Raw genomic sequence first — 25616 nt, forward strand, 5'->3', positions numbered from 1 at the left:
GAGTCCAATCGGACAATGTGACAGCTGTAGCCTATATCAATCGGCAGGGGGGCACCCGCAGCAAAGCGGCTTATCTCGAGGCCCACAAGATCCTCAGCTGGGCCGAATCGACGGGATCAGTGATATCAGCGGTACACATACCAGGGGTAGAGAACTGGGCAGCAGACTTTCTAAGTCGCCAAGGCCTGGCCGCCGGAGAATGGTCTTCCCACCCAGATGTGTTTCTACACATCTGCACTCGCTGGGGCACACCAGACGTGGACCTAATGGCCTCAAAGTTGAATACAAAGGTACCCGCGTTCATAGCCAGGTCACGTGACCCGCAGTCCATTGGCGCGGATGCTCTAGTCTGCTCCTGGCACCACTTCCGCCTGCCTTACATATTTCCACCTCTACCCCTGCTGCCGCGGGTAATCGGGAAGATCAAGGCAGAGGGAGTCCCGGTGATACTGATAGCACCGGACTGGCCAAGACGCGCCTGGTACGCCGAATTAGTACAAATGCTCACAGACGCACCGTCTCGCCTTCCAGACATCCCAGACTTGCTGATCCAAGGGCCCATTTCCCATCAGAACTCCAGAGCCCCGAAGCTGACGGCATGGCCATTGAGACCTGGGTATTAACAAGAGCGGGATTCTCCGCCGCGGTTATTTCCACCATCATCAGCGCCCGAAAGCCTGCTTCATCCCGCATTTACCACCGTACATGGAAAATTTTCCTTTCATGGTGCAGAGAAACTAACGTCCAGCCTATGCCTCTGGCCATCCCCAGAATTCTCGACTTTCTACAGTCTGGCTTGCAAGAGGGGTTGGCTCTCAGCTCCCTTAAAGGGCAGGTTTCAGCGCTCTCAATCTTCTACCAATGCCGCCTGGCTCAAAAACCGCAAGTCAAGACCTTCCTCCAGGGCGTTTCCCATCTAGTTCCCCCGTACAAACGGCCGCTGGAACCATGGGACCTCAACCTCGTTCTGGACGGTCTCCAGAGGTCTCCCTTTGAACCCCTCAAGGAATCCTCCCTTGCTCTTCTGTCCTGGAAGGTAACATTCCTGGTGGCAATTACGTCCATCAGACGGGTTTCGAAGCTAGCAGCACTCTCTTGCCGCAAGCCTTTTCTGACCTTTCACCAGGACAAGGTGGTTCTGCGCCCCCTTCCGGATTTCCTTCCAAAGGTTCTTACCCAGTTTCATTTGAACGAGGACATTGATCTGCCTTCCTTTTGTCCACACCCAGTTCATAGGGTGGAAAGGTCTCTGCATTCGTTAGACCTCGTCAGAGCTCTCAGATATTACATATCCAGGACAGCCCCCTTTAGGAAAACGGACTCTTTGTTCGTCATTCCTGAGGGGCGTAAGAAGGGACAGGCAGCTTCAAGGCGACTCTGGCTCGCTGGATTCGCTCTGCGATCCAGGAAGTCTACCGCTTGCAACTCAAGCCCATTCCTAGTGGGCTGCGGGCTTATTCCACTCGAGCAGTTGGCGCTTCGTGGGCCATTCAGCATCAGGCTTCAGTGGAACAGGTGTGTAAGGCTGTGACCTGGTCTAGCCTACATACGTTTTCAAAGCATTACAGAGTCCATACCCAGGTTTCAACTGAGGCAAATCTGGGTAGGAAAATTCTGCAAACGGTAGTAGAGCACCTCTCTCAGTAGGTGCTCCAGGCTGTCTGGGACTGGTTCCTAGTCCTTGGGTTGTGTTGTCTTCTTTTATGTTTCCCACCCATGGACTGCTTTAGGACGTCCCATGGTCTTGTGTCCCCCAATGAGGCGTCAGAGAAAAACGGATTTTTGTGTACTCACCGTAAAATCGTTTTCCCTTAGCCATCATTGGGGGACACAGCACCCACCCTGTTGCCCTGTTGGGCCTTGGTTCTCTCAGTACCTTATTTGGTTATGACTCTTTTTTTTCTCATGTTCCTCCGTTGAGATATGTTTTTACTGTATTTTTCTCCTACTGCTTGTGTACTAAAACTGAGGTTGCCTGGCCCGGCCAGGGGGTGTATACTGCAGAGGAGGAGCTAATGCTTTTTGAATCTACTTAGTGTGCTCCAATGGATAGGCAGCATAACACCCCATGGTCCTGTGTCCCCATGGTCCTGTGTCTCCCAATGATGGCTAAGAGAAAACGATTTTACGGTGAGTACACAAAAATCCGTTTTTTATGTTCTACACGGCGGCCTGGGCTCTTATACACAGTATTCTAGAATGCTGTATATAAGAGTCCACTGGTGGTGGCCGCAGCTTATAGTCACCAAATCTGGTGACAGGTTCCCTTTAACGCCAGCTGTAGTTCTCCCATTATACACTATGGACCATTGACTCTACAAATCGGTGTAATAAGTCCACCATAAATCCCATCAGTTGTAGCATTCGGCTGCTGGTGTTATCAAAGCTTTTCTGATGAAGAGAAAAAAAAGTTTCTCCACCTTCTTCTATCTATCGGTCTGTGAAAAACAGACTTCACTAAAATGGGATCTGACTTCTGAACAATTTTTTTGCGGACGCATACACTTTCATTGCCAAGTTTGATCTGACTTTTGAAAAAATTGGTAATGTCGGCATGATTTTTCACAGATCACCAGGTCCATAGATTATTATAGGTACAAGTGGCATCCATGAAAATCTTAGTATTTCGCACACATGAGCTATCTGATCCATGAATAAGCCCCGATACTGAGGGAAATAATCTGATTTGCCAATGATATGTACATGTCTGATAAATTCATCTAATGTCTCTTTTTATGTTATCATCAGAAGTGTTATATACAAATATTACATGGTTAGATACAGAGGTACATCATATTGATCCAAAAAAAACATCAGTGTTGGGAAATATTATTTTAAGTCACTAATGTTCTATGGGAATTCTCACTAGTTTTGTTTTTATAGTCAGCTTTTTATGATGAATTTACATCCGAATATCAATCAGATACATTTATTGTCCATAGGGAATGGAAAAAACAAAAGACATATTTTGTATCTGTTAACTGGCATCTCGGAGCATAAACCAGGCTTTAATGTCCAGCCGAACAGATGGATTAACCACAAAATCACAGCTGACTGTTTTTTAGGGGAACATAGGACTCTATGGATATGATGGCACCATTAATAATTAAATTCACTCCTCTGTTGCGGTTGTGTAAAAGGCTAGCTGACAGGCTCACATAATGGACTAGAGAAGAGGAACGCCATCTTATTCTTTCAGTTGGGAAGGAAACCATTTATTATTAAACAAAACCTTATCAGGACAATAATGTGGTTTAGAAGTATCTGACACAATGGCTGCAAAGTGGGCGTAAGATTGGGCAGATGGATAACCAAAGCCACCGTGTCAAATCTCTTGCATCGGAAAAACTGCAAACGGTCCTCTGTGCTTTCAGGCTAACACACCGACTTATTTTGTTCCATTTTACCTTTTATTCAAATGTTGCTTTATGGGTTTTCCCATGTAAGTAAGTGATGGCGAGTCACTGCTTCTCCTTCAGACGTTCCAGCAAAGGTGATGGCTTTCTCCAGCAGTCCCATAGACAATGAATGAATTCTGCAAAGGAGCATTTCAGATATAAAAAGCTGTGGAAAAAAGCGCAAATAGAGTCTTACCCCAGAAGGGAAAGAGTAATGATTAAAATCAAACTCGCCTATAGAAGTTGTGCAAGTCACAACCCCTATAAACGCATGCACAGTCCACGTTAACAGCTGCAGCCCCGGGTTTAGCAGATAACAGAAAGCAGTAGAAGATGGGTTTTCAACACCACGCTATTAACCAATCCGGATTGATGAAAGAGTTAATGTTTCTTTATTTTCATGCACAGGTCAACGCGTTTCAGGAGTACTCAGCTCCCTTCATCAGGACAACAGGCAAAAAACATCAACTCTCGAGATTTGATGTTTTTTGCCTGTTGTCCTGATGAAGGGAGCTGAGTACTCCTGAAAGGCGTTGACCTGTGTATGAAAATAAAGAAACATTTAACTCTTTCATCGATCCAGATTGTTTAATAGCGCGGCGTTGAAAACCCGTCTTCTACTGCTTTCTGTTAAGGAGTATTTCAGAACAGTGTTCTCGTGATTGGTAGTGGGCCAGCAGTGGTACGCAAGCTTTCTGCTAGTTACCACTTACATACCGTATTTTTCGGATTATGATACGTACTTTTCCTCCCAAAAATTTGGAAAGAAAATGAGGGGTGCGTCTTAAAATCTAAATATAGCTTACTGGGGAGGGGCCGTCTGTGCGGCGACCCGATGCGTTCGGGTGGCCGCGTGCCTGTGGCTGCGTGTGGGCAGCCGGGTGCCTGTCGGTGCCAGCTGCCTCTCTGTCGTGGAGGCCGGCTGCCTCTATGTGCGGGTGGGCAGGCGGCCTGCTCGCTCCCACTCTGTGCATGCGGGCGGGTGGCTGTGCGGCAGGTGTTCCAGTGTGTCCACGGTCCCAGTTTGAAATGATGGCGCCGGGAGTCAGCACATGCGCAGATGGAGCTTTTGGATGAGTGCTCCATCTGCTCTTGCGCCGCTCCAGGCGCCATCATTTGAACCAGGACCGCGGACAGAGTGGGACACTAACCGCATCGGCCTGCTCCACCACTGACCCGCCGCCGCCACTACTGATGCCACTGACCCGTCGCTGCTGCCACCACGGACCCACCGCGGCTGCCAGTACAACCTCTGCCTCCTGTGACCCCGTGTAATACTACTGTATGTTCTGAGGATTTCGATAGCGTAGGGCAATGACAACAGAGACGAGTTCTTGGTACAAGATGTTATATAATATGTACACACGGTAGATACACAACGGGAATAAACACAGTAAAACAAACACACAAAACACTTTTACGCAACGGAGCGAAGGGGATTCCCGGGGCCACGCACCGGACTCCCCCAGGGAGACCACCAGAGCGAACCCCTGGACAGGGACTGTCCGGCAATCAACCCCGGAAGGCCTAAATGCGCAGCAGCCGGTACACAAGGGGCAAGTGGTATAGTCCAGGAGTGTCCGTACGGGAGGATTGTCCAGAGTGGTTACGAACCGGGCAGAGTGCTGATCAAGACGGCAGACGGAGTCCGGGCACAGCTTGACGCAAACCGGGTATGGTCCAGAGTCGGTCGGTAGATTTTCAGGAGAATCCAAGGCAATCAGGAAGTAGAAACAGCAAAGCAGGAGCACACAGCAAGCAGTATACTCAGGCACTGGACTGGGCTGAGAGGCGGCCTTTTAAGCAGCTGGACAGGAAGTAGGGCAACAGAACCTTAAACTCCATGTTAACTGAGGGCAAGCTCATTCAAAAGAGAACTGGAAAACCTGGAAACCTGACACCCCGCTTCACCACCACTGCTGCCCCCCCTTTGGTAAGACAACACCGGAGTATAAGATGGACCCCATTTTTATTTTTTTTTACCTTTTTTTTTATCTCTAAATTTGGGGTGCGTCTTATAATCCAGTACGTTCTATAAAACGAAAAATGAGGTAATTACTTTACTTGCTTATATAGCTCCATTGTTAATTAAGACAAAAGACGTATTGAGAAAGCTGCCACGTTACCAAAAACAGTCTGTAGAAAATCACTCCCCTGTAATCATGGAGGCCTATAAGATTGCAGGCTAGCAATAATAAAAAAAAAAGAAAAAGGAATTGAAGCAACAACCACTGAAAATACATTCATTCTTATGGAAGTACTGAAGCCAAGGTCTGCACTCAGCTATATACAGTGGGCTTATTAAAATGAATGGAGTGAAACGGCACATGATCCACCATAGCTCCATTGTTACACAGCTCTGGATTGGTGGGAATCTCAGCAGTCGGACTCCCAGTTTGGAAGTTATCTCATAGATAGGGGATAACTTCTCAACTTGAAAATACTCTGCTAAAGGGATCCTGTCAGGTCCGATATGCACCCAGTACCACGAGCAGTTCTGGTTGTATATTGCTAATCCCTGCTTAACAGTCCCTGTATATGGTAGCATAGATAAAGAGATCTTTAGAAAAGATATTTCTAAAGATCCCATATGATATGCAAATGAGACCAGGGACTAGTCACAAAGGCGTTATTTCCTGCACTCATTCTGCCCTCTTAGCATGTTAGTATGTCCACAGGGGTGTGCCAACATGCTATTTAATGCCTACTGCCAGTGTCATCAGTGGTGATTAGGGTGACCGCAAAAAAATCGATGTCGGAATTTTGTCCGTCTGGACCCCACAAAACGATTCCCCTTTCAAGATAGCCAAAATTTGAGCTCGATCAAACAACGTTAACCCGTGCCGCTCATCGCTCAAAGTTTGAAAAAATCCAACTTTTTGGCCAAAAAGCTGACATATGGAGCCATAACTCCAGAACGGTAAATAATAAAAACACGCTTAATATCTCAAAAGAAAGCTAATGTTGTTCTTCAAAATTTATATTTTATGCATAATTGTTGTTATTTTAAGTCAAACAGTTACAACAGCTTTTAGCCCCAAGAACGTAACCTGGTACCACTAGGAGCATACTTCGTATATTTTGTTAAGTGATAAATTTTGGGGGGGGGGTTTTGTATATTTTTCAGTTTAAAGTACAAATATAACAAAAAAACAAGTAATACTGATAAGTCTAATGACATTTTTTATTTTAAAATATAAAAATGAGGTATATAATACATACAAAACAGACACAGAAAAGATACAGGCGTAGTACCTACATGAGTTGATAATTTTACATAGTTATCTAATCTATTCTAGAGCTTTTGTTAAAGTAGTTTTTGAAACGTCAGAATATAATGCTCGGCATTTGCTTACAACTTGCAGGACATATTGCTTTTGTTCTTCATCTTTTGTCAGAAGGTCGTTAAAGTCGGTTATTAATTTAACACCAAGCTCAGCCATATCATTAACTACTTTTAATGTTTTGACAATTTTCAATCCTTCTTGGAAGTCATTACTTTGAGGCCAGGTGTTTGGATTTTGTCTTAGGAAATCTGTTTTTATATTAAATCGGTCAAAGAATGTAAATGTTTCTTTGGTAAGTAAATTTACCAATCCTCCATCAACTACCTCTTTTAATTTTTCTTTCCTAACTTTTGGATTTACAACCCTAGCGTGCTCTGATGGTTCATCTGTGCTACTGAGCAATTTATTAGCCATTAACAACTTTCTTTATCGTTCCTTTGGGAGACCCAGACCATGGGTGTTTAGCTTCTGCCTCCGGAGGACACACAAAGTACTACACTTAAAAGTGTAGCTCCTCCCTCTGAGCTTATACACCCCCTGGTAGCCAGTCCTAGCCAGTTTATTGCTTTGTGTCAGGAGGCATACATCCACACATGCATTCTCATCTGATTTGTTTGACTTTTGGAAAGAGTTTGAAGAAAAGCGGGTCCATGTCTGGACTCCCGGCATGTCCCTTCTCACCCCACTGTGTCGGCGGTGTTAAGGTTGATTTACAAGGCTGCAGCCTTACATGCCGCGCTTCTTCACCATCCCTTCTGGGCTCTGGCTTGAAGTGGGAGCCAGCACGGTCTCCATGCCTGGCAGGAGTCCGGTCTCCATCCACAGCCCCTTGAGGATTCTGTTGGACCGGAGCACTCATCCCCAGGGACATGGCCCTGCGTCTCAGCAGCTAAGTACCTGAGACGTTTATGTTGGGGGTCCCGGTTCTTTATTGTAAGGGGAGAGTATGCTGTATGTGATTGTTTTAACTTTTCCGGCGGGTTCTCTAGCTTTTGCCTGAGAACCGCGCCGATGGTGCCTGCTTGTCGGCCTCGCCGCTTAAATTTAGGCCCCGGCTTGGCCGGAGGCCTAGTTTCATTTTCCTGCCCTCGCATGTCACTCATGCAGAGGGACAGGTTCAGCTCCTCTCGGCGGCCGTTCTACACAGGGGAGGGACACTCCCCACTGCTGGGGCGTCCCTCCTTCCCTGCAGGTCTCTATAGCCCTCCAGTTCCCGCTCTTTTATAGGAACGCCCTCTTCTCAGGCAGAGTTCACTCTGCTCTGGGACATCCTGCATTCTGCATCTCTGCTGAGGTGCTGCGACTGGGGGACCGGGCTTCGGGATCTGGAGGGCACACAACACCGCGCTCAGCGGTCTGGTAAGCCACAGCCGGTATCCGGTTGTGGACCTCTGTATATTCTCCCTGGGGTTCATTCTCTGCAAAGCCCCCACTCCAGAAGCATGTCTCACACAAGGAGCAAGGCTCCAAAGCTTGATTCTGCATGCACTGCATGTAAGCTCCTGCTGCCTGACCCGAGCATTTATCCACACTGTGATGGTTGCTCTAACTTGGCGGTGCCACAGCCTGGAGTCTCACCCCCAGTGATCTCTCAGGCTGCTGCTGCACCTGTGATTGAACCCCCGGCCTGGGTAGAGTCCTTTTCTAGGTCCATATCCCAGTCATTTGCTGAGTCCATGGGGCTTTTGTCCAGGACTTTGATGAATATGCATCAGCCCCCCTCACAGGGTGCCTCTAATACTCTTGACAGAGGACTCCTATCCTCTGACCTCCGTCCATCGGAGCTCACGGAGGATTCATCATCTGATCCCAGACCCCGTCCTTCTAAGAGAAGGCGCAGGGTTTCCTCCCCATCCCACGGCTCTGTCTCAAGAGCTGACTCTCAAGATGAGGAGGATGCCCTCACTGGGGGCTCGGAGGCTATGTATCCCATCGATTTCTCTGAGGGTGACTCAGATCTTAGTGATTTGATTGCTTCTATTAATTCTGTGCTGCATCTCAATCCGCCAGTGTCAGAGGAGCAACTCTCTTTGGCAGAAAAACATCAGTTTACCTCGCCTAAGAGAGTGAAGAGTGTGTTCTTTAACCACTCCAATTTTCAGACCGCTGTGACCAAACCCAGGGCCTGCCCTGACAAACGCTTTCCAAAGTGTGGTTCTGATGACCGTTTTCCATTTCCACCTGAGGTGGTCAAGGAGTGGTCTCACTCCCCAAAGGTAGACCCTCCGGTGTCTAGGCTATCAGCCCGGACCGTTGTGTCGGTGGCTGACGGCACCTCACTTAAGGATTCCACTGACCGTCAGATTGACCTTCTGGCCAGATCTGTGTATGAAGCTGCGGGGGCCGCGTTTTTCCCGACTTTTGCAGCAGTGTGGGCTCTCAAAGCCATCTCTGCTTCTCTAGAGGAGATGCATTCCCTCACCAAGGAATCTATGCCTGAGATGGTTACCTTAACTGCTCAGGCTTCAGCTTTTTCATCGAATGCCATGTCTGCCATGCTAGAGGCTGCTCACCGCACTGCGGTGGCTTCAGCTAATTCTCTTGTTATCCGCAGGATTTTGTGGCTTCGAGAGTGGAAGGCAGATGCTTCTTCCAAGAAGTTTCTTGCTGGGCTCCCTTTTGCTGGTTCACGGCTGTTTGGTGAACAGCTGGATGAAATCATTAAAGAAGCTACTGGCGGGAAGAGTAGTTCCATGCCACAAACCAAGACCAGGAAACCCGCCCAGGGTAGGAATCAATCGAGGTTTCGTTCCTTTCGTTCCTCCAACTGGTCATCCTCTAAGCCTTCCGCCTCGTCCGTTAACTCAGCCAAGGATCAGAAATCCATCTGGCGCCCAAAAGCGCGTCCGCAGAAGACAGCAGGAGGTTCTGCCACTAAGGCAGCTTCCTCATGACTCTCGGCCCGCTCCAGCCACGTCCTTAGTCGGTGGCAGGCTCTCCCACTTTGGCGACGCTTGGTTAAAGCAAGTCTCCGACCAGTGGGTGAGAGACATCATGTCTCACGGCTACAAGATAGAATTCTCTTCCAGCCCTCCAAACACATTTTTTTCTCTCAACTCCCCCCTGCTCCAAGGCCGCCGACTTCTCGCAGGCCGTGGCGTCCTTGCAGGCAAACGGAGTGATTGTCCCAGTTCCCGCTCAGGAACGGTTCAGAGGTTTTTACTCAAATCTCTTCCTAGTTCCAAAAAAGGACGGTACCTTCCGGCCCATCCTGGATCTCAAGCTTCTCAACAAGCATGTCCGGGTGCGGCATTTTCGCATGGAGTCTCTGCGATCAGTCATTGCCTCTATGACCCAAGGGGAGTTCCTGGCGTCCATCGACATCAGAGATTCCTATCTACATGTGCCAATCGCAGTGTCACATCAGCGTTGGTTACGTTTTGCGATAGGAGAGGATCATTTCCAATTCATGGCTCTCCCCTTCGGGTTAGCCACGGCCCCTCGGGTTTTCACCAAGGTCATGGCGCAGTGATTGCGGTCCTTCACCTCCAGGGGTTAGCAGTGCTTCCTTATCTGAACGACGTTCTGGTCAAGGGTTCATCCAGCGCAGACTGTCAGCGGAGTGTTTCGCTCACTCTCGCCACCCTAGCCCAATTCGGGTGGATTGTCAATCTTCCCAAATCCACTCTGACTCCGACCCAGAGTCTCACTTACCTAGGGATGCAGTTCGAGACTTTGCCGGCACTTGTGAAGTTGCCCTTAGACAAACAGCTGTCACTCCGGTTGGCGGTACGCTCTCTCCTGAGGCCCCGCCGTTATACCCTCCGGCGTCTGATGCAGGTGCTGGGTCAAAATGGTGGCCTCCATGGAGGCGGTTCCCTTTGCCCAGTTCCATCTGCGTCCTCTGCAGCTGGACATTCTCCGCTGTTGGGACAAGCGGCCTTCCTCCTTACAGAGGTTAGTGGCCCTGTCGCCACGGGCCAGGAGCTCTCTTCAGTGGTGGCTTCGACCCCTCTCCCTGTCCCAAGGGCGCTCCTTCCTGACTCCGTCCTGGGTGATTCTCACCACGGATGCCAGCCTATCCGGCTGGGGAGCGGTACATCTCCACCACAGAGCACAGGGCACTTGGACTCCGTCCGAGTCAGCCCTTTCAATCAATGTGCTGAAAACCAGAGCTGTGCTTCTAGCTCTCCTAGCCTTTCACCACCTGTTGGCGGGCAGGCACATTCGAGTCCAGTCAGACAACGCGACAGCGGTTGCCTACATCAATCACCAAGGCGGGACACGCAGCCGCCTGGCAATGTTGGAGGTCCAACGCATTCTTCAATGGGCGGAGGACTCCAAGTCCACCATATCCGCAGTCCACATCCCTGGCGTAGAAAACTGGGAGGCAGATTATGTCAGCCGTCAATCCGTGGACGGTGGCGAGTGGTCCCTGCACCCGGCAGTGTTTCAGTCAATCTGCCGCAAGTGGGGCACTCCGGACGTGGACCTAATGGCATCCCGTCACAACAACAAGGTTCCGGTTTACGTGGCTCGCTCCCACGATCCTCAGGCCTTCGCCGCGGACGCTCTGGTTCAAGACTGGTCCCAGTTTCGTCTGTCCTACGTGTTTCCCCCTCTAGCTCTCTTGCCCAGAGTCCTGCGCAAGATCAGAATGGAGGGCCGTCGAGTCATCCTCATTGCACCGGACTGGCACAGGCGAGCTTGGTATCCGGACCTGCTCCAACTGTCCGTGGAGATGCCGTGGCATCTTCCAGACCGTCCAGACCTGCTCTCGCAAGGTCCGTTTTTCCGCCCGAATTCTGCGGCACTCAAATTGACGGCATGGCTCTTGAGTCCTGGATTTTGATGGCTTCTGGTATTCCTCCTGAAGTCATTTCCACTATGACTCGGGCCCGTAAGTCTTCCTCCATCAAGATCTATCACAGGACTTGGAAGATTTTCCTGTCCTGGTGTCGCTCTTCCGGCCATTCTCCTTGGCCATTCTCGTTGCCGACCCTTCTGTCTTTTTTACAGTCCGGTCTGCAGCTAGGACTGTCCCTCAACTCTCTCAAGGGACAAGTCTCAGCTCTATCAGTGCTGTTCCAGCGGCGTCTCGCCCGGCTGGCTCAGGTCCGCACCTTCATGCAAGGGGCGTCTCACATCATTCCGCCTTATCGGCGGCCCTTGGATCCCTGGGACCTTAACTTGGTCCTCACGGTATTGCAGAAACCCCCTTTCGAGCCCCTTAGGGAGGTTTCTTTGTATCGTCTTTCTCAAAAGGTGGCCTTTCTAGTTGACATAACTTCTCTCAGGAGAGTCTCTGATTTGGCTGCGCTCTCCTCGGAGTCACCTTTTTTGTTTTTTCACCAAGACAAGGTAGTTCTCCGTCCGACCCCGGACTTTCTTCCTAAGGTGGTCTCTCCCTTCCACCTTAACCAGGATATTTCCTTGCCTTCCTTCTGTCCGGCCCCTGTTCATCGCTTTGAGAAAGCGCTGCATACTCTAGATCTGGTGCATGCTCTCCGGATCTATGTGTCTCGCACCGCTGCGCTTAGGCGGTGCACCTCTCTTTTTGTGCTAACCACAGGGCGGCGCAAGGTTCTCTCTGCTTCTAAGCCGACCTTGGCCCGTTGGATTAGATCGACCATTTCGGACGCCTACCAGAGTACTCAGGTGCCTCCCCCGCTGGGGATCAAAGCACACTCGACCAGAGCTGTCGGTGCCTCTTGGGCTTTTAGGCACCAGGCTACGGCTCAACAAGTCTGTCAGGCTGCCACTTGGACTAGCCTGCATACCTTTTCGAAGCACTACTAAGTGCATGCTCATGCTTCGGCAGATGCGAGCTTGGGCAGACGCATCCTTCAGGCGGCTGTCGCCCACTTGTGAAGTTAGGCTCCGCCTACTTCTTAGTTTTTTCTGTTTATTCCCACCCAGGGACAGCTTTGGAACGTCCCATGGTCTGGGTCTCCCAAAGGAACGATAAAGAAAAAGAGAATTTTGTTACTTACCGTAAATTCTTTTTCTTATAGTTCCGTATTGGGAGACCCAGCTCCCTCCCTGTTGCCTGTTGGCAATTTTCTTGTTCCGTGTGTTGTCACCGGCTGTTGTCGTGGACAGAGTCTCCGGTTGTTTCGGTTCTTACTCGGTTCTACTTGTGGGTGGCTATTCTCCTTCAGCTTTTGCACTAAACTGGCTAGGACTGGCTACCAGGGGGTGTATAAGCTCAGAGGGAGGAGCTACACTTTTAAGTGTAGTACTTTGTGTGTCCTCCGGAGGCAGAAGCTAAACACCCATGGTCTGGGTCTCCCAATACGGAACTATAAGAAAAAGAATTTACGGTAAGTAACAAAATTCTCTTTTTTCATCGTCTGTAATGGTGGGATCAAAAAACGATAATCCCACCAACTCTTAGGAACCTCAAGACCCACCTCTTCCAACAAGCCTACAACCTACAATAGCCCTCAGTCCAGTAGACCACTGTGCAACCAGCTCTGTCCTCACCTATTGTACCATCACCCATTCCCTGTAGACGGTGAGCCCTCGCGGGCAGGGTCCTCTCTCCTCCTATACCAGTCTGTTTTGTACTGTTAATGATTGTTGTACGTATACCCTCTTTCACTTGTAAAGCGCCATGGAATAAATGGCGCTATAATAATAAATAATAATAATGATAATAAATAATAATAATAACTCTGCATTCAAATACCACAAATGGTTCGAAAATTTGGTCAGGGCTATTTCTGCAATGTCGTTGTCACATTCTTTATAGTCTAACAGACTATGCAAAATACCTAAATCTTGCTTTGGCGCAAGATGAGCTTTTGGAGCATTGAACCAAGCTTTACAATAAATTTTAGCTAGGAAAACAGAAATGGCACTCACAGAACTTTCTTCTTCTTTAGACATCTTAAATTGACGACGAAAAATGAACATTTTTAAGCTGTAAATAGCCTTTGCCATCCACCTAGCGTGATGAATGGCTCCTGGAGTTCTAAAACCCACAACATTGCCGTCTAGTGATCCAACAAATACGAGAACCAACTGCAACAGCTCCTTGTAGTCATCTCTGGGGTGGCTCTCAGTTAATTTGGTCTCGAATTCTGCAGTAACATTTGCAATTACTTCTGGAGTTAGCTGCTTTTGTATTAGATTGTCACTGATACCTGTGTCGTATTTTCCTTTGTCTAAGGACAAAACTAAAGAAACTAAACTGAATAAATAAAAGGTCGGTTCTACGCTGAAGTAAAATCACCATCCCTAAAATAGAAATTACATGCACCCTGTGTGTAACATATAAATTTTGAAGAACAACATTAGCTTTCTTTTGAGATATTAAGCGTGTTTTTATTATTTACCGTTCTGGAGTTATGGCTCCATATGTCAGCTTTTTGGCCAAAAAATTTGGATTTTTTTCAAACTTTGACCAACGGGTTAACGTCGTTTGATCGAGCTCAAATTTTGGCTATCTTAATATCTGGAAAGGGGAATCGTTTTGTGGGGTCCAGACAAACAAGATTCCGACATTTCCCCCCCCCCATGAGATCCGGTCACCCTAGTGGTGATACACGTACCTGTCTACTATCACCGCTGATCAGAATGCACGGCACTTCCAATCATGCGCACTAGACCTCTCTGAAGCCTGGACACATACACCTGGCTTCATAGTTCGCATAGCCGGATGTTCCAGGGCATTCTGATCAGCAGTGACAACGGACACGAGTACGTGTGTCACTGCTGATGACGTGAGGCAATGTGCATTGAATAGCAACTTGGCACACCCCTGAGGGCTTGCTAACATGCTAAGAGGGCAGAATGAGTGCAGGAACTAACACCCGTGTGACTAGTCCCTGCGCTCATTAGCACATCATACAGGCTCTTTAGAATTTTTTTTTCTAAAGATATCTTTAACTATGCTAATAGATGCAGGAATTAGCAATATGCACTCAGGACTGCTCGTGGCTCTGGGTGCATATTGCACCTGACAGGTTCACTTTAAAGCTTCCATCAACACAGTTTTGTCATTTTTCAGGGGTTTTTTTAAGATTAGTACCCGTGTGTTTAGTTACGTTTTTCAAGTTACAAGTGATGTGATTCATAGATTGTTTGGCTCCATTTCTCATAGTCACATGTTTTGTAATCTCAAAAATGCAACAATAAACAGCACTAAAATATGCAGTGCACATTTATCTCACTGAGAAAATATCAATAGGAGTTCATTTTAGAAAATTCTATACACCACGTGAAAAAAATGACAAACTTGCTGTATAGGTCACAAGCATATAAAATGACTAACAGAGACAGTATACACAGCAAATTGTATTTCTCTCTTGGCTCCCAGCTAACATCTGGCAGCCTTATTTATAACCCCAGTCATGGGTGTGCTGAGTGTGAAGGTGCCGAAGGCTGGAGTGACGCTTATGTGTGACTCGCGCGAGGATCGCATCTCATCGCCCGCCGGCTCTCTTGACAGGAGCTGATCATAGAAATACATGTTGCTGCCATGTTCCTGTCAGGAGAGCCGCCGGCCGGTCTGGACAGTGCGACCCTCACGCAAGTGACTCCAGTCTAAAGAGGGGTTATGACATCAAGACATTGGGGGAGATTTATGAGAATCCATGGAGAATAAGAAAAAGTGGAGTTGGGCGCCCACAGTAACCAGGCTCCTGTTTATTTTAGGGTGAAGTGGATGATGCAGACGGCAGTGGATATTCTCGACCACAGAACACGAGCGCAACAACCTCCTCCGAGTACGTCTGCTTTTCTCCTCTTGCTTGTAAACCTTTTATGTGACTTGCTGTTACACATACGCTTGCGTCATGTTATGTAGATATGTAGATTGGGAAATTCACCACCAGGCAATTGAACTAGCACTGTGATTTCTCAGCACTGGAGGTGATCTCTGTTCCCTGAATAGCGAAATCTCCAAGATTATAGCAAGATCTCGCTGCTTGGATCAGAAAGCACGTTCACTGGGGACTGAATACTACGGATTGGGACGCTACGAGGGAAGGTTTTATACTTTATTGTTGCAGTTGCTACTCCTGCTCTGCTGCACATACTTTATTATTAACTGAGCATACAGAAATACAGTGCCTTGCAAAAGTATTCAGCCCCTTTGAATTTTTCAACCTTTTTCCACATTTCAGGCTTCAAACATAAAGATAAAAATGTTAATGTTATGGTGAAGAATCAACAACAAATGGACACAATTGTGCAGTTGAATGAAATTTATTGCTTATTTTAAACTTTTGTAAAAAATAAATAACTGAAAATTGGGGCGTGCAATATTATTCATCCCCTTTACTTTCAGTGCAGCAAACTCACTTCAGAAGTTCATTGAAGATCTCTGAATGATCCAATGTTGTCCTAAATGACTGATGATGATAAATATAAGCCACCTGTATGTAATCAAATCTCCGTATCAATGCACCTGCTCTGTGATAGTCTCAGTGTTTTGTTGAAAGCGCAGATAGCATCATGAAGACCAAGGAACACAATAGGCAGGTCCGTGATACTGTTGTGGAGAAGTTTAAAGCTGGATTTGGTTACAAAAAAGATTTCCAAAATTTTAAACATCTCAAGGAGCACTGTGCAAGCAATCATATTGAAATGGAAGGCGTATCATACCACTCCAAATCTACCAAGACCCAGCCGTCCATACAAACTTTCATCTCAAACAAGGAGAAGATTGATCAGAGATGCAGCCAAGAGGCCCATCTTCACTCTGTATGAACTGCAGAGATCTACAGCTGAGGTGGGAGAGTCTGTCCATAGGATAACAATCATTCGTACACTGCACAAATCTGGCCTTTATGGGAGAGTGGCAAGAAGAAAGCCATTTCTCGAAGATATCCATAAAAAGTGTAGTTTACAGTTTGCTACAAGCCACCTGGGAGACACACCAAACGTGGAAGAAGGTGCTCTGGTCAGATAAAACCAAAATCGAACTATTTGAGCTCAATGCCAAACGATATGTTTGGTGCAAAAGCAACACAGCTCATCACCCTGAACACAGCATCCCCACTGTCAAACATGGTGGTGGCAGCATCATGGTTTGGGCCTGCTTTTCTTCAGCAGGGACAGGGAAGATGGCTAAAATTGATGAGAAGATGGATGGAGCCAAATACAGGACCATTCTTGAAGAAAACCTTTTGGAGTCTTCAAAAGACCTGAGACTGGGACGGAGATTTATCTTCCAACAAGACGATGATCCCAAACATAAAGCAAAATTTACAGTGGACTGGTTCACAAATAAAAGTATCCAGGTGTTAGAATGGCCAAATCAAAGTCCAGACCTGAATCCAATCGAGAATCTGTGGAAAGAGCTGAAAACTGCTGTTCACAAACGCTCTCCATCCAACGTCACTCAGCTCCAGCTGTTTGCAAAGGAAGAATGGGCAAGAGTTTCAGGCTGTCGATGTGCAAAACTGATAGAGACATACCCCAAGTGACTTGCAGCTGTAATCACAGCAAAAGGTGGCGCTACAAAGTATTAACTTAAAGGGGACAAATAATATTGCACTCCCCACTTTTCAGTTTATTATTTTTTAAAAACGTTTAAAACAAGCAATAAATTTCGTTCAACTTCACAATTGTGTCCCACTTGTTGTTGATTCTTCACCATATCATTAACATTTTTATCTTTGTTTGAAGCTTGAAATGTGGGCAAAGGTTGAAAAATTCAAAGGAGCTGAATACTTTCGCAAGGCACTGTATATTCCAATGGAATTGAATTCTACCTGAATGTTACAAAAAAAAGTGTATTCTGGGGAATATGTATTTTATGTAATTCACTCCATGCAAATTCAGCACAATGGTTTCTGTCTGCAGCTGCCATATTGTTGTACAATAGAGGTTAAAAAGGAAAAGAAAAATACTTCACTCTAAATCAAATTATCCTGCAAAATCTGTGAGATATTGTTCAAATTCTGTTAGATCCGTTTGTCTCTACTACTAACACTAAGGCCCTGAGCACACGCTGCAGTTTTTGACAGTTTTTTTTTTTTTTTTAAATCTGCATGCTTCTGAAGCCAGCAAAGTCTGTGGGATTTTGGATTTGCTGTGCACACAGTGGGGGATTTTTCTGTGCAATTTTGGTGCAGATATTGATCTAGAAAAAATCTGCAGCATGCCAATTATTGGTCTGCTTTAGCAGTGTTTTTCCACTCATCACCTTCAATGACCTCAAAAACTGCACCAACACTGCATCCAGGTTTGGATGTGTTTTTGTTTTTGCCACAACATGCAGATTTGGTGCAGAAAATTTCTGCAGCATGTGCACAAAGCATGAAGCTGCAGAAAACATTTCTCTGCCATCACACTGTTTTTGGTAAGGAAAATGGGGAAATGAATACAGTTGAATTACAAAGTGTAATGACAAGGATGTCATGTTATGATGTGATTTATTGAAGCTGCCATTCCACTGCTCATAGTTTGCAATTTTAGGGAATCTGTCACCAGGGCTTTCCACACCCCATCTGAGAGCAGCATAAGACAGGGGCAGAGACCCTGATTCCATCGATGTGTCACTTGCAGGGCTGCTTGCTTTGATTTTGAAAAAAATTACTGAAGACTGAGCTCTGTATAACCCTGACCACACCACTGAGTGGCAGCTTCCTGTGTACACTGTTTGTAGGCAGAAAGCTGCCAGTCAGTGGTGGGGATGAGGCTGGACTATATGACAGCAGTGATAATGCCCTATTCTTTACTAGCCCTCTAGTAATAAAAGTGATTTTAGCAAAACTACACTGTGCACAAATAGTAGTCAATTTGTAGTTTCTCTGACGCCTCATTGGGGCACACAGGACCATGGGTGTTATGCTGCCTATCCATAGGAGGACACTAAGTAGATGCAAAAGTATAGCTCCTCCTCTGCAGTATACACCCCCCTGGCCGGGCCAGGCAGTCTCAGTTTTAGCTTAGTGTCTATAGGAGGCACTTCCTTTCAAGGTTTGTTATTTTTTGAGGGCGACGGTTTCCTTTTGGGACCGATCTCCCACTACCATCAACGGGCGGGAACGTGAAGTGTTTCCTACACGTACCCCCTCCCGCGACGCTCGATCCTGGGCTGGACGACGGGTTCCATAGACACCAATTCTCCAAAGCCCAGGGCAGAGGCACAATTCCTCAGCCCCTCTTTGCAGGCTCTGAGTTGAATATGGCATCAATTCCTCAGCCCCTCTTTGCAGGCTCTGAGTTGAATATGGCACCGTTGTGACCGGATACAGCAAGCTGACTCTGCTATTGTCAATGCCTGGATTGAAGCAGTGTTTAAGGTGAGATCCCCCCTGACTGGTTTCCCAGACAAAGGGAGAAAAGGCTGTGCAGGAAAGGCTCCCAGGGCTGAATATACAGTATTTATTATGAGAAAGTCCCTGGCTAATGCAAGGAAGAGAGCCGCAATAATCCTGAACACACAGTGTTAACTTTTCCCTAGCTTGCTGGCTGGAGGAGGGGGGAAGTCCCTCCTGTTTGCAAACTCCTGCACAGATAATTTCCCGGTGGCAGGGGGGAGGGGGTGGCTAGAGAATCACAGAGCTCAGGGACTCACGCTGTTTATTATCTACTCTGTTTATTTGATCTAGCAGAAAAGTCGGCTGATAACCACCAGTGACACGCTGTGTGCTGACTAGAGGGAGAGGGAGCAAAACTATCAGAAGCTCCTTTCCCGCCGTTTTTTACTACCCACAGCGGGGGGGGGCACACTGACTACTTCTTCGCGCTCTTTAAGCGCTAAGCCCCGCCCCCCCCGCCGTCGCGATAAGCCCCGCCCCCCCACCAGGAAAGCGTCGGAAGATCTCCAGCCATCAGCTGATTCTGGTAAGGTGCTGCTCACTGTAGCTCTGCTGATCATTGCTCCCCCTCCTAGCATACTCCTATCAGGAGCATGCAGAATTCAAAAGGCACTAAGAGGGCTAAGGCTCACATAGTCTATTATTCAGCCAGCACTGCCTGCCACGTTAAGCTACCACGTAAACACACCTCTTCTCTCTGTGAGTCCTGTGCCCCTATAGCCCTCCAAGACCCCCCTGCCACCACCGCCGCAACCGTCAGCCCAGAGCCTAGGGCTCCCAGCCCACTGGATTGGGCACAGTTTCTGTCCCAATCCATGGAAAAACTGTCACAGAACCTGGTGCTGGCTATGCAATGTCGTCCTCCACACCCTTCTGGGTCCCTGGACGGAACGCAGCCTGAGGATGGAGGATCCTTCTGAGGTAATCCGAGCACATGCTTCACCGGTTGCAGGGATCAGGAAAAGAGCACACGGCCGGGTGTCTCCAGCGGGCTCTCCCTCAGGAGCACACAGGGCAGGCTCTCCCATACCATACTACGGCTTCTGAAGAGCTGGAGGAGGAAGAATGCTGTTTGTACCAGGAGGATTCCTTGGTTTCAGCCTCCCCAGATGATCAAACTGCAATAGACTCCCTTATAGCAGCAATCAACCAAACTCTGCATGTGGAGGATCCCCCATCCACTACCACTGACCATGCGGTCTCCTTTAATAGGGCAAGGAAACCCCAAAAGGTTTTTGCTGATCACCCAGAGTTTCAGGATATACTCACAAAGCAAAGGGAGAAGCCTGACAGGCGCTTCGGTAACCAAAAACTCATGGAGTCCCGATACCCTTTTCCCTCACCTGCCCCTAAGGGCTGGGCCGATCCGCCCTCGGTCTAACCCCCGGTCTCCCGCCTGACCACAAAGACGCTCCTGTCTTTACCCGATGCTTCCTCCATCAAGGTCTCGACAGACAGACAGGTGGAGCACCTCGCCCGCTCTGCTTTTGAGGCTTCGGGTTCCTCCCTCTCGCCCTCCTTTGCCTCTGCGTGGGTCGCAAAGGCGATCTCGGTCTGGGCAGAATCCCTTAACACTTCGCTTGAGGAATCCCAGTTCACTCATACCTTCACAGAGGTAACAGCTCAAATTGCCGCTGCGGCGAAGTACCTCATGCAGGCCTCCATGGATGCTGCTACTTGCGCAGCGTTTGCCGCCTCAAATACCATAGCCATCCGTAGAGCTCTCTGGCTCCGACAATGGCGAGCGGACTCTGCCTCCAAGAAGTCTCTCACGGGCCCCCCCTTTTTTCCAGACCGATTGTTTGGCGAACGTCTGGACAAGCTCATTTCTGACGCCACGGGAGGAAAGAGTACCTCCCCCCCCCAGCTGAAGTCCAGGACATCCTTCCCCAGACGTCCACAGTCCTCGTTCCGCTCCTTTCGGAACTCATTTGGTTGGTCGACACCCCGTGCTGTCCACGCCACCAGCCGCGGACTACGCAGGGACTGACCTTCTCAGCTCTCCGCAAAACCTACTTCGACATGGCAGCCTAGACTGAAGCAGTCCAGGACTAGGGAGACTCAGCCACGACGTTTTCCCCCCTCATGACTCCTTCGGCGCCCCGGAAGACACACTCATTGTAGGAGGTCGACTGCGGCTCTTTCAACACATCTGGGCTGCCGCCTCAGACGACAAATGGGTGCGAGACATTGTGTCTTCCGGTTACCACATAGAATTTTGGACCCGACCCCTGAGTCGGTTCTAACAGCAGGAGTGATAATACCTGTCCCAGACAACGAGAAGTTCGGGGGTTTTTATTCCAACCTCTTTGTGGTCCACAAAAAGGATGGGTCAGTTCGACCCATCCTGGACCTCAAACACCTAAACAAGCATGTGCAGGTACGGAGATTCAGAATGGAGTCCCTAAGGTCCATTATTGCATCCATGGTCGAAGGGGAATTCCTCGCATCCATAGACATCAAGGACACGTACCTGCGCACATACCCATCGCCCCAGATCACCAAAAGTTCCTCCGCTTTGCAATTCAGGACTCCCACTTTCAATTCGTAGCTCTACCCTTCGGCCTTGCCACCGCACCAAGGGTCTTCACCAAAGTCATGGTGGCCGCCATGAGCGTCTTTCACGCCAGGGGAGTGGTCGTTCTCCCTTACTTGGACGACCTCATCAAGGCCCCCTCCTTCCGCGACTGCTCGACCAGCGTACAGATCACTGTAGACACCCTATCCCGCTTAGGGTGGCTAGTGAATCTGGACAAATCATCCCCGGTCCCATCACGATCCATCACCTTCCTGGGCATGACCCTGGACACCCGTCGGGGCTTGATCCTTCTCCCTCAGGACAAGGCGATTGCTCTTCAACGAGCGGTACGTTGCCTTCTACGTCCTCCATCTCGCTCCATTCGATTCAGCATGAAAGTGCTCGGCAGGATGGTGTCGGCTATGGAAGCAGTACCCTTTGCTCAACTGCACCTCCGCTCACTGCAGCTAGCCCTTCTAGCGGCCTGGGACAAGAGCCCCTTCTCCCTGGACAGACATCTTCACCTGACGCCTTCAGTCAGGTACGCACTCCGCTGGTGGCTTCGGTCCTCATCCCTATCGAAGGGGAGATCCTTTCTCCCAGTGAACTGGCTGGTCCTGACCACGGACGCCAGCCTCCTAGGCTGGGGAGCAGTGTACCGGCACCACACTGCTCAAGGACGTTGGACGCCACAGGAGTCTTCCCTACCCATAAACACCCTGGAACTCCGCGCGATCTTCCTCGCTCAGAGCGTTCTGCCCTCTGCTAGCGGGTCGTCAGATTCAAGTCCAATCGGACAATGCGACAGCTGTAGCCTATATTAATCGGCAGGGGGGGTACCCGCAGCAAAGCGGCTTATCTCGAGGCCCACAAGATCCTCAGCTGGACCGAATCGACGGGATCAGTGATATCAGCGGTACACATACCGGGGGTAGAGAACTGGGCAGCAGACTTTCTAAGTCGCCAAGGCCTGGCCGCCGGAGAATGGTCTCCCCACCCAGATGTGTTTCTACACATCTGCACTCGCTGGGGCACACCAGACGTGGACCTAATGGCCTCAAAGTTGAATGCAAAGGTACCCGCGTTCATAGCCAGGTCACGAGACCCGCAGTCCATCGGCGCGGATGCTCTAGTCTGCTCCTGGCACAACTTCCGCCTGCCTTACATATTTCCACCTCTACCCCTGCTGCCGCGGGTGATCAGGAAGATCAAGGCAGAGGGAGTCCCGGTGATACTGATGGCACCGGACTGGCCCAGACGCGCCTGGTACGCCGAATTAGTACAAATGCTCACAGACGCACCGTGGCGCCTTCCAGACATCCCAGACTTGCTGACCCAAGGGCCCATTTCCCATCAGAACTCCAGAGCCCTGAAGCTGACGGCATGGCCATTGAGACCTGAGTATTAACAAGAGCGGGATTCTCCCCCGCGGTTATTTCCACCATGATCAGCGCCGAAAGCCTGCTTCATCCCGCATTTACCACCGTACGTGGAATATCTTCCTTTCATGGTGCAGAGAAACTAACGTCCAGCCTATGCCTCTGGCCATCCCCAGAATTCTCGACTTTCTACAGTCTGGCTTGCAAGAGGGGTTGGCTCTCAGTTCCCTTAAAGGGCAGGTCTCAGCGCTCTCAATCTTCTACCAATGCCGCCTGGCTCAAAAACCGCCAGTCAAGACCTTCCTCAAGGGCGTTTCCCATCTAGTTCCCCCGTACAAACGGCCGCTGGACCCATGGGACCTCAACCTCGTTCCGGACGGTCTCCAGAGGTCTCCCTTTGAACCCCTTAATCCTCCCTTGCTCTTCTGTCCTGGAAGGTAACATTCCTGGTGGCAATTACGTCCATCAGACGGGTTTCAGAGCTAGCAGCACTCTCTTGCCGCAAGCCTTTCCTGATCTTTCACCAGGACAAGGTGGTTCTGCGCCCCCTTCCGGATTTCCTTCCAAAGGTTCTTACCCCGTTTCATTTGAACGAGGACATTGTTCTGCCTTTATTTTGTCTACACCCAGTTCATAGGGTGGAAAGGTCTCTGCATTCGTTAGACCTCGTCAGAGCTCTCAGATATTACATATCCAGGACAGCCCCCTTTATGAAAACGGACTCTTTGTTCCTCATTCCTGAGGGGCCTAAGAAGGGACAGGCAGCGTCAAAGGCGACTCTGGCTCGCTGGATTCGCTCTGCGATGCAGGAAGTCTACCGCCTGCAACTCAAGCCCATTCCTAGTGGGCTGCGGGCTTATTCAATGCGAGCAGTTGGCGCTTCGTGGGCCATTCGGCATCAGGCTTCAGTGGAACAGGTGTGTAAGGCTGCGACCTGGTCTAGCCTACATACTTTTTCAAAGCATCACAGAGTTCATACCCAGGTTTCAACTGAGGCACATCTGGGTAGGAAAATTCTGCAAACGGCAGTAGAGCACCTCTCTCAGTAGGCGCTCCAAGCTGTCTGGGACTGGTTCCTAGTCCTTGGGTTGTGTTGTCTTCTTTTATGTTTCCCACCCATGGACTGCTTTAGGACGTCCCATGGTCCTGTGTCCCCCAATGAGGCGTCAGAGAAAAACGGATTTTTGTGTACTCACCGTAAAATCGTTTTCTCTTAGCCATCTTTGGGGGACACAGCACCCACCCTGTTGCCCTGCGGGGCCTTGGTTCTCTCAGTACCTTATTTGGTTTTGACTCTTCTTTTCTCATGTTCCTCTGTTGAGAAGTTTTTTACTGCTTTTTTCTCCTACTGCTTGTGTACTAAAACTGAGACTGCCTGGCCCGGCCAGGGGGTGTATACTGCAGAGGAGGAGCTATGCTTTTGCACCTACTTAGTGTCCTCCTATGGATAGGCAGCATAACACCCATGGTCCTGTGTCCGCCAATGATGGCTAAGAGAAAACGATTTTACGGTGAGTACACAAAAATCCATTTTTTGAAGATTGTTATTATTGAACAACTAAGTGCTGTTGGTCATCCAACATGTTAATAACCTCACTGTTATTTTCTTAACAATTCAGTTTTCAGGTTTTTGTCTTTTTTAGGAGAATATCAAGGTGTGCAGAATTATTATGCAATTAATGAAAAACTTAAATTTTCCCATCTCAATTGTTTTATTATCTGTTAAGGAAAAAACCTGGTGACAGGTTCCCTTTATAAGCTGCGGCCACAACCAGTGAGCCCTTATATACGGCAGTCTAGAGTACTATGTATGAGCCCAGGACGCTCTGTATAAAGTAAAAATCACCTTTATTATACTCTCCTAGAGGCGGTCTGGTTCGGTGGGTGTTTCTGCTTTCAGTCCGGCGCCTCCTCCATCTTGTGAGACTGCCATCCTCCTGCCCAACTCCATGTGAATGACGTGTCCTGTGTCATTCACACAGAAGCCTCCATTACACTCCTGCGCAACGGAGGCCTCTGTGTAAATGACATAGGATGTGCCATGCACACGGTGCTGAGCAGGAGGACGGCAATCTTATAACATGGAGAAGGTGCCTGACTGAAAGCAGTGACACCTATCAGACCAGACCGTCCAGTAGGTGAGTATAATGAAGGTGATTTATACGTGCTACCAAGTGGTCTGGGCTCTTGTATCCAGTATTCAAGAATGGGGTATATAAGGGCTCACTGGTGGTGGCTGCAGGTTATAGGGGAAAAACCTGGTGATGGGTTCCCTTTTAAAGTGAGAATAATAACCAAACCTATCTAAATGTACTAAAAATACATCTAACATTTTTTAAAAAAAAATATATATATATATATTGATGACCAATATGGCCACCCTTCTTTTCAGTAACAGTTTTATCAGTCATCCATCCAGGGAGTCTGCCAGCTTCTTAATCTGTTGAAGTTTTTGGACAACATCAACCGCAGCTTTCCGTAAATCTCCCATTTTAATAAGGGCCCACAAGTTCTTAATAGGATTTAGGTCCGGTGAGGAAGGTGCCATGTCCTTATTGTTTCATCTATACTGGCAGCCGAGCAGTGGAGACTGATATATGCGATGGAGCATTGTACTGCAGAAAAATCATGGTTTTCTTGAAAGATGAAGACTTTTTCCAGGACCAGTGTTTGAAGAAAGTGTTTTCCAAAAATTGGCAGTAGGTTTTCGAGTTGATTTGAAGTCCATGTTCAACCTGAAAAGGACCAACTAGCTGATCTTTAATAATACCGGTCCATAGCAGTACCCCACCTCTGCCTTGCTGGTGTCTGAGTTG

General features: G+C 48.5%; 1 protein-coding gene across 7 annotated transcripts in view; it reads left to right on the plus strand.

The window, feature by feature from the left end:
- The window catches only part of EXOC1 (exocyst complex component 1), a 162415-nt gene that overhangs the window by 113682 nt on the left and 23117 nt on the right, over positions 1 to 25616 (plus strand). For all 7 annotated transcript variants that reach the window (XM_075347053.1, XM_075347056.1, XM_075347057.1 and 4 more), the window contains one exon: positions 15287 to 15357. In XM_075347053.1, the coding sequence (XP_075203168.1) occupies positions 15287 to 15357 (71 nt within the window). The remainder of the gene's footprint in view (positions 1 to 15286; positions 15358 to 25616) is intronic.

The sequence above is a fragment of the Anomaloglossus baeobatrachus genome, chromosome 1 (assembly GCF_048569485.1).
Source record: "Anomaloglossus baeobatrachus isolate aAnoBae1 chromosome 1, aAnoBae1.hap1, whole genome shotgun sequence".
NCBI lineage: Eukaryota > Metazoa > Chordata > Amphibia > Anura > Aromobatidae > Anomaloglossus > Anomaloglossus baeobatrachus.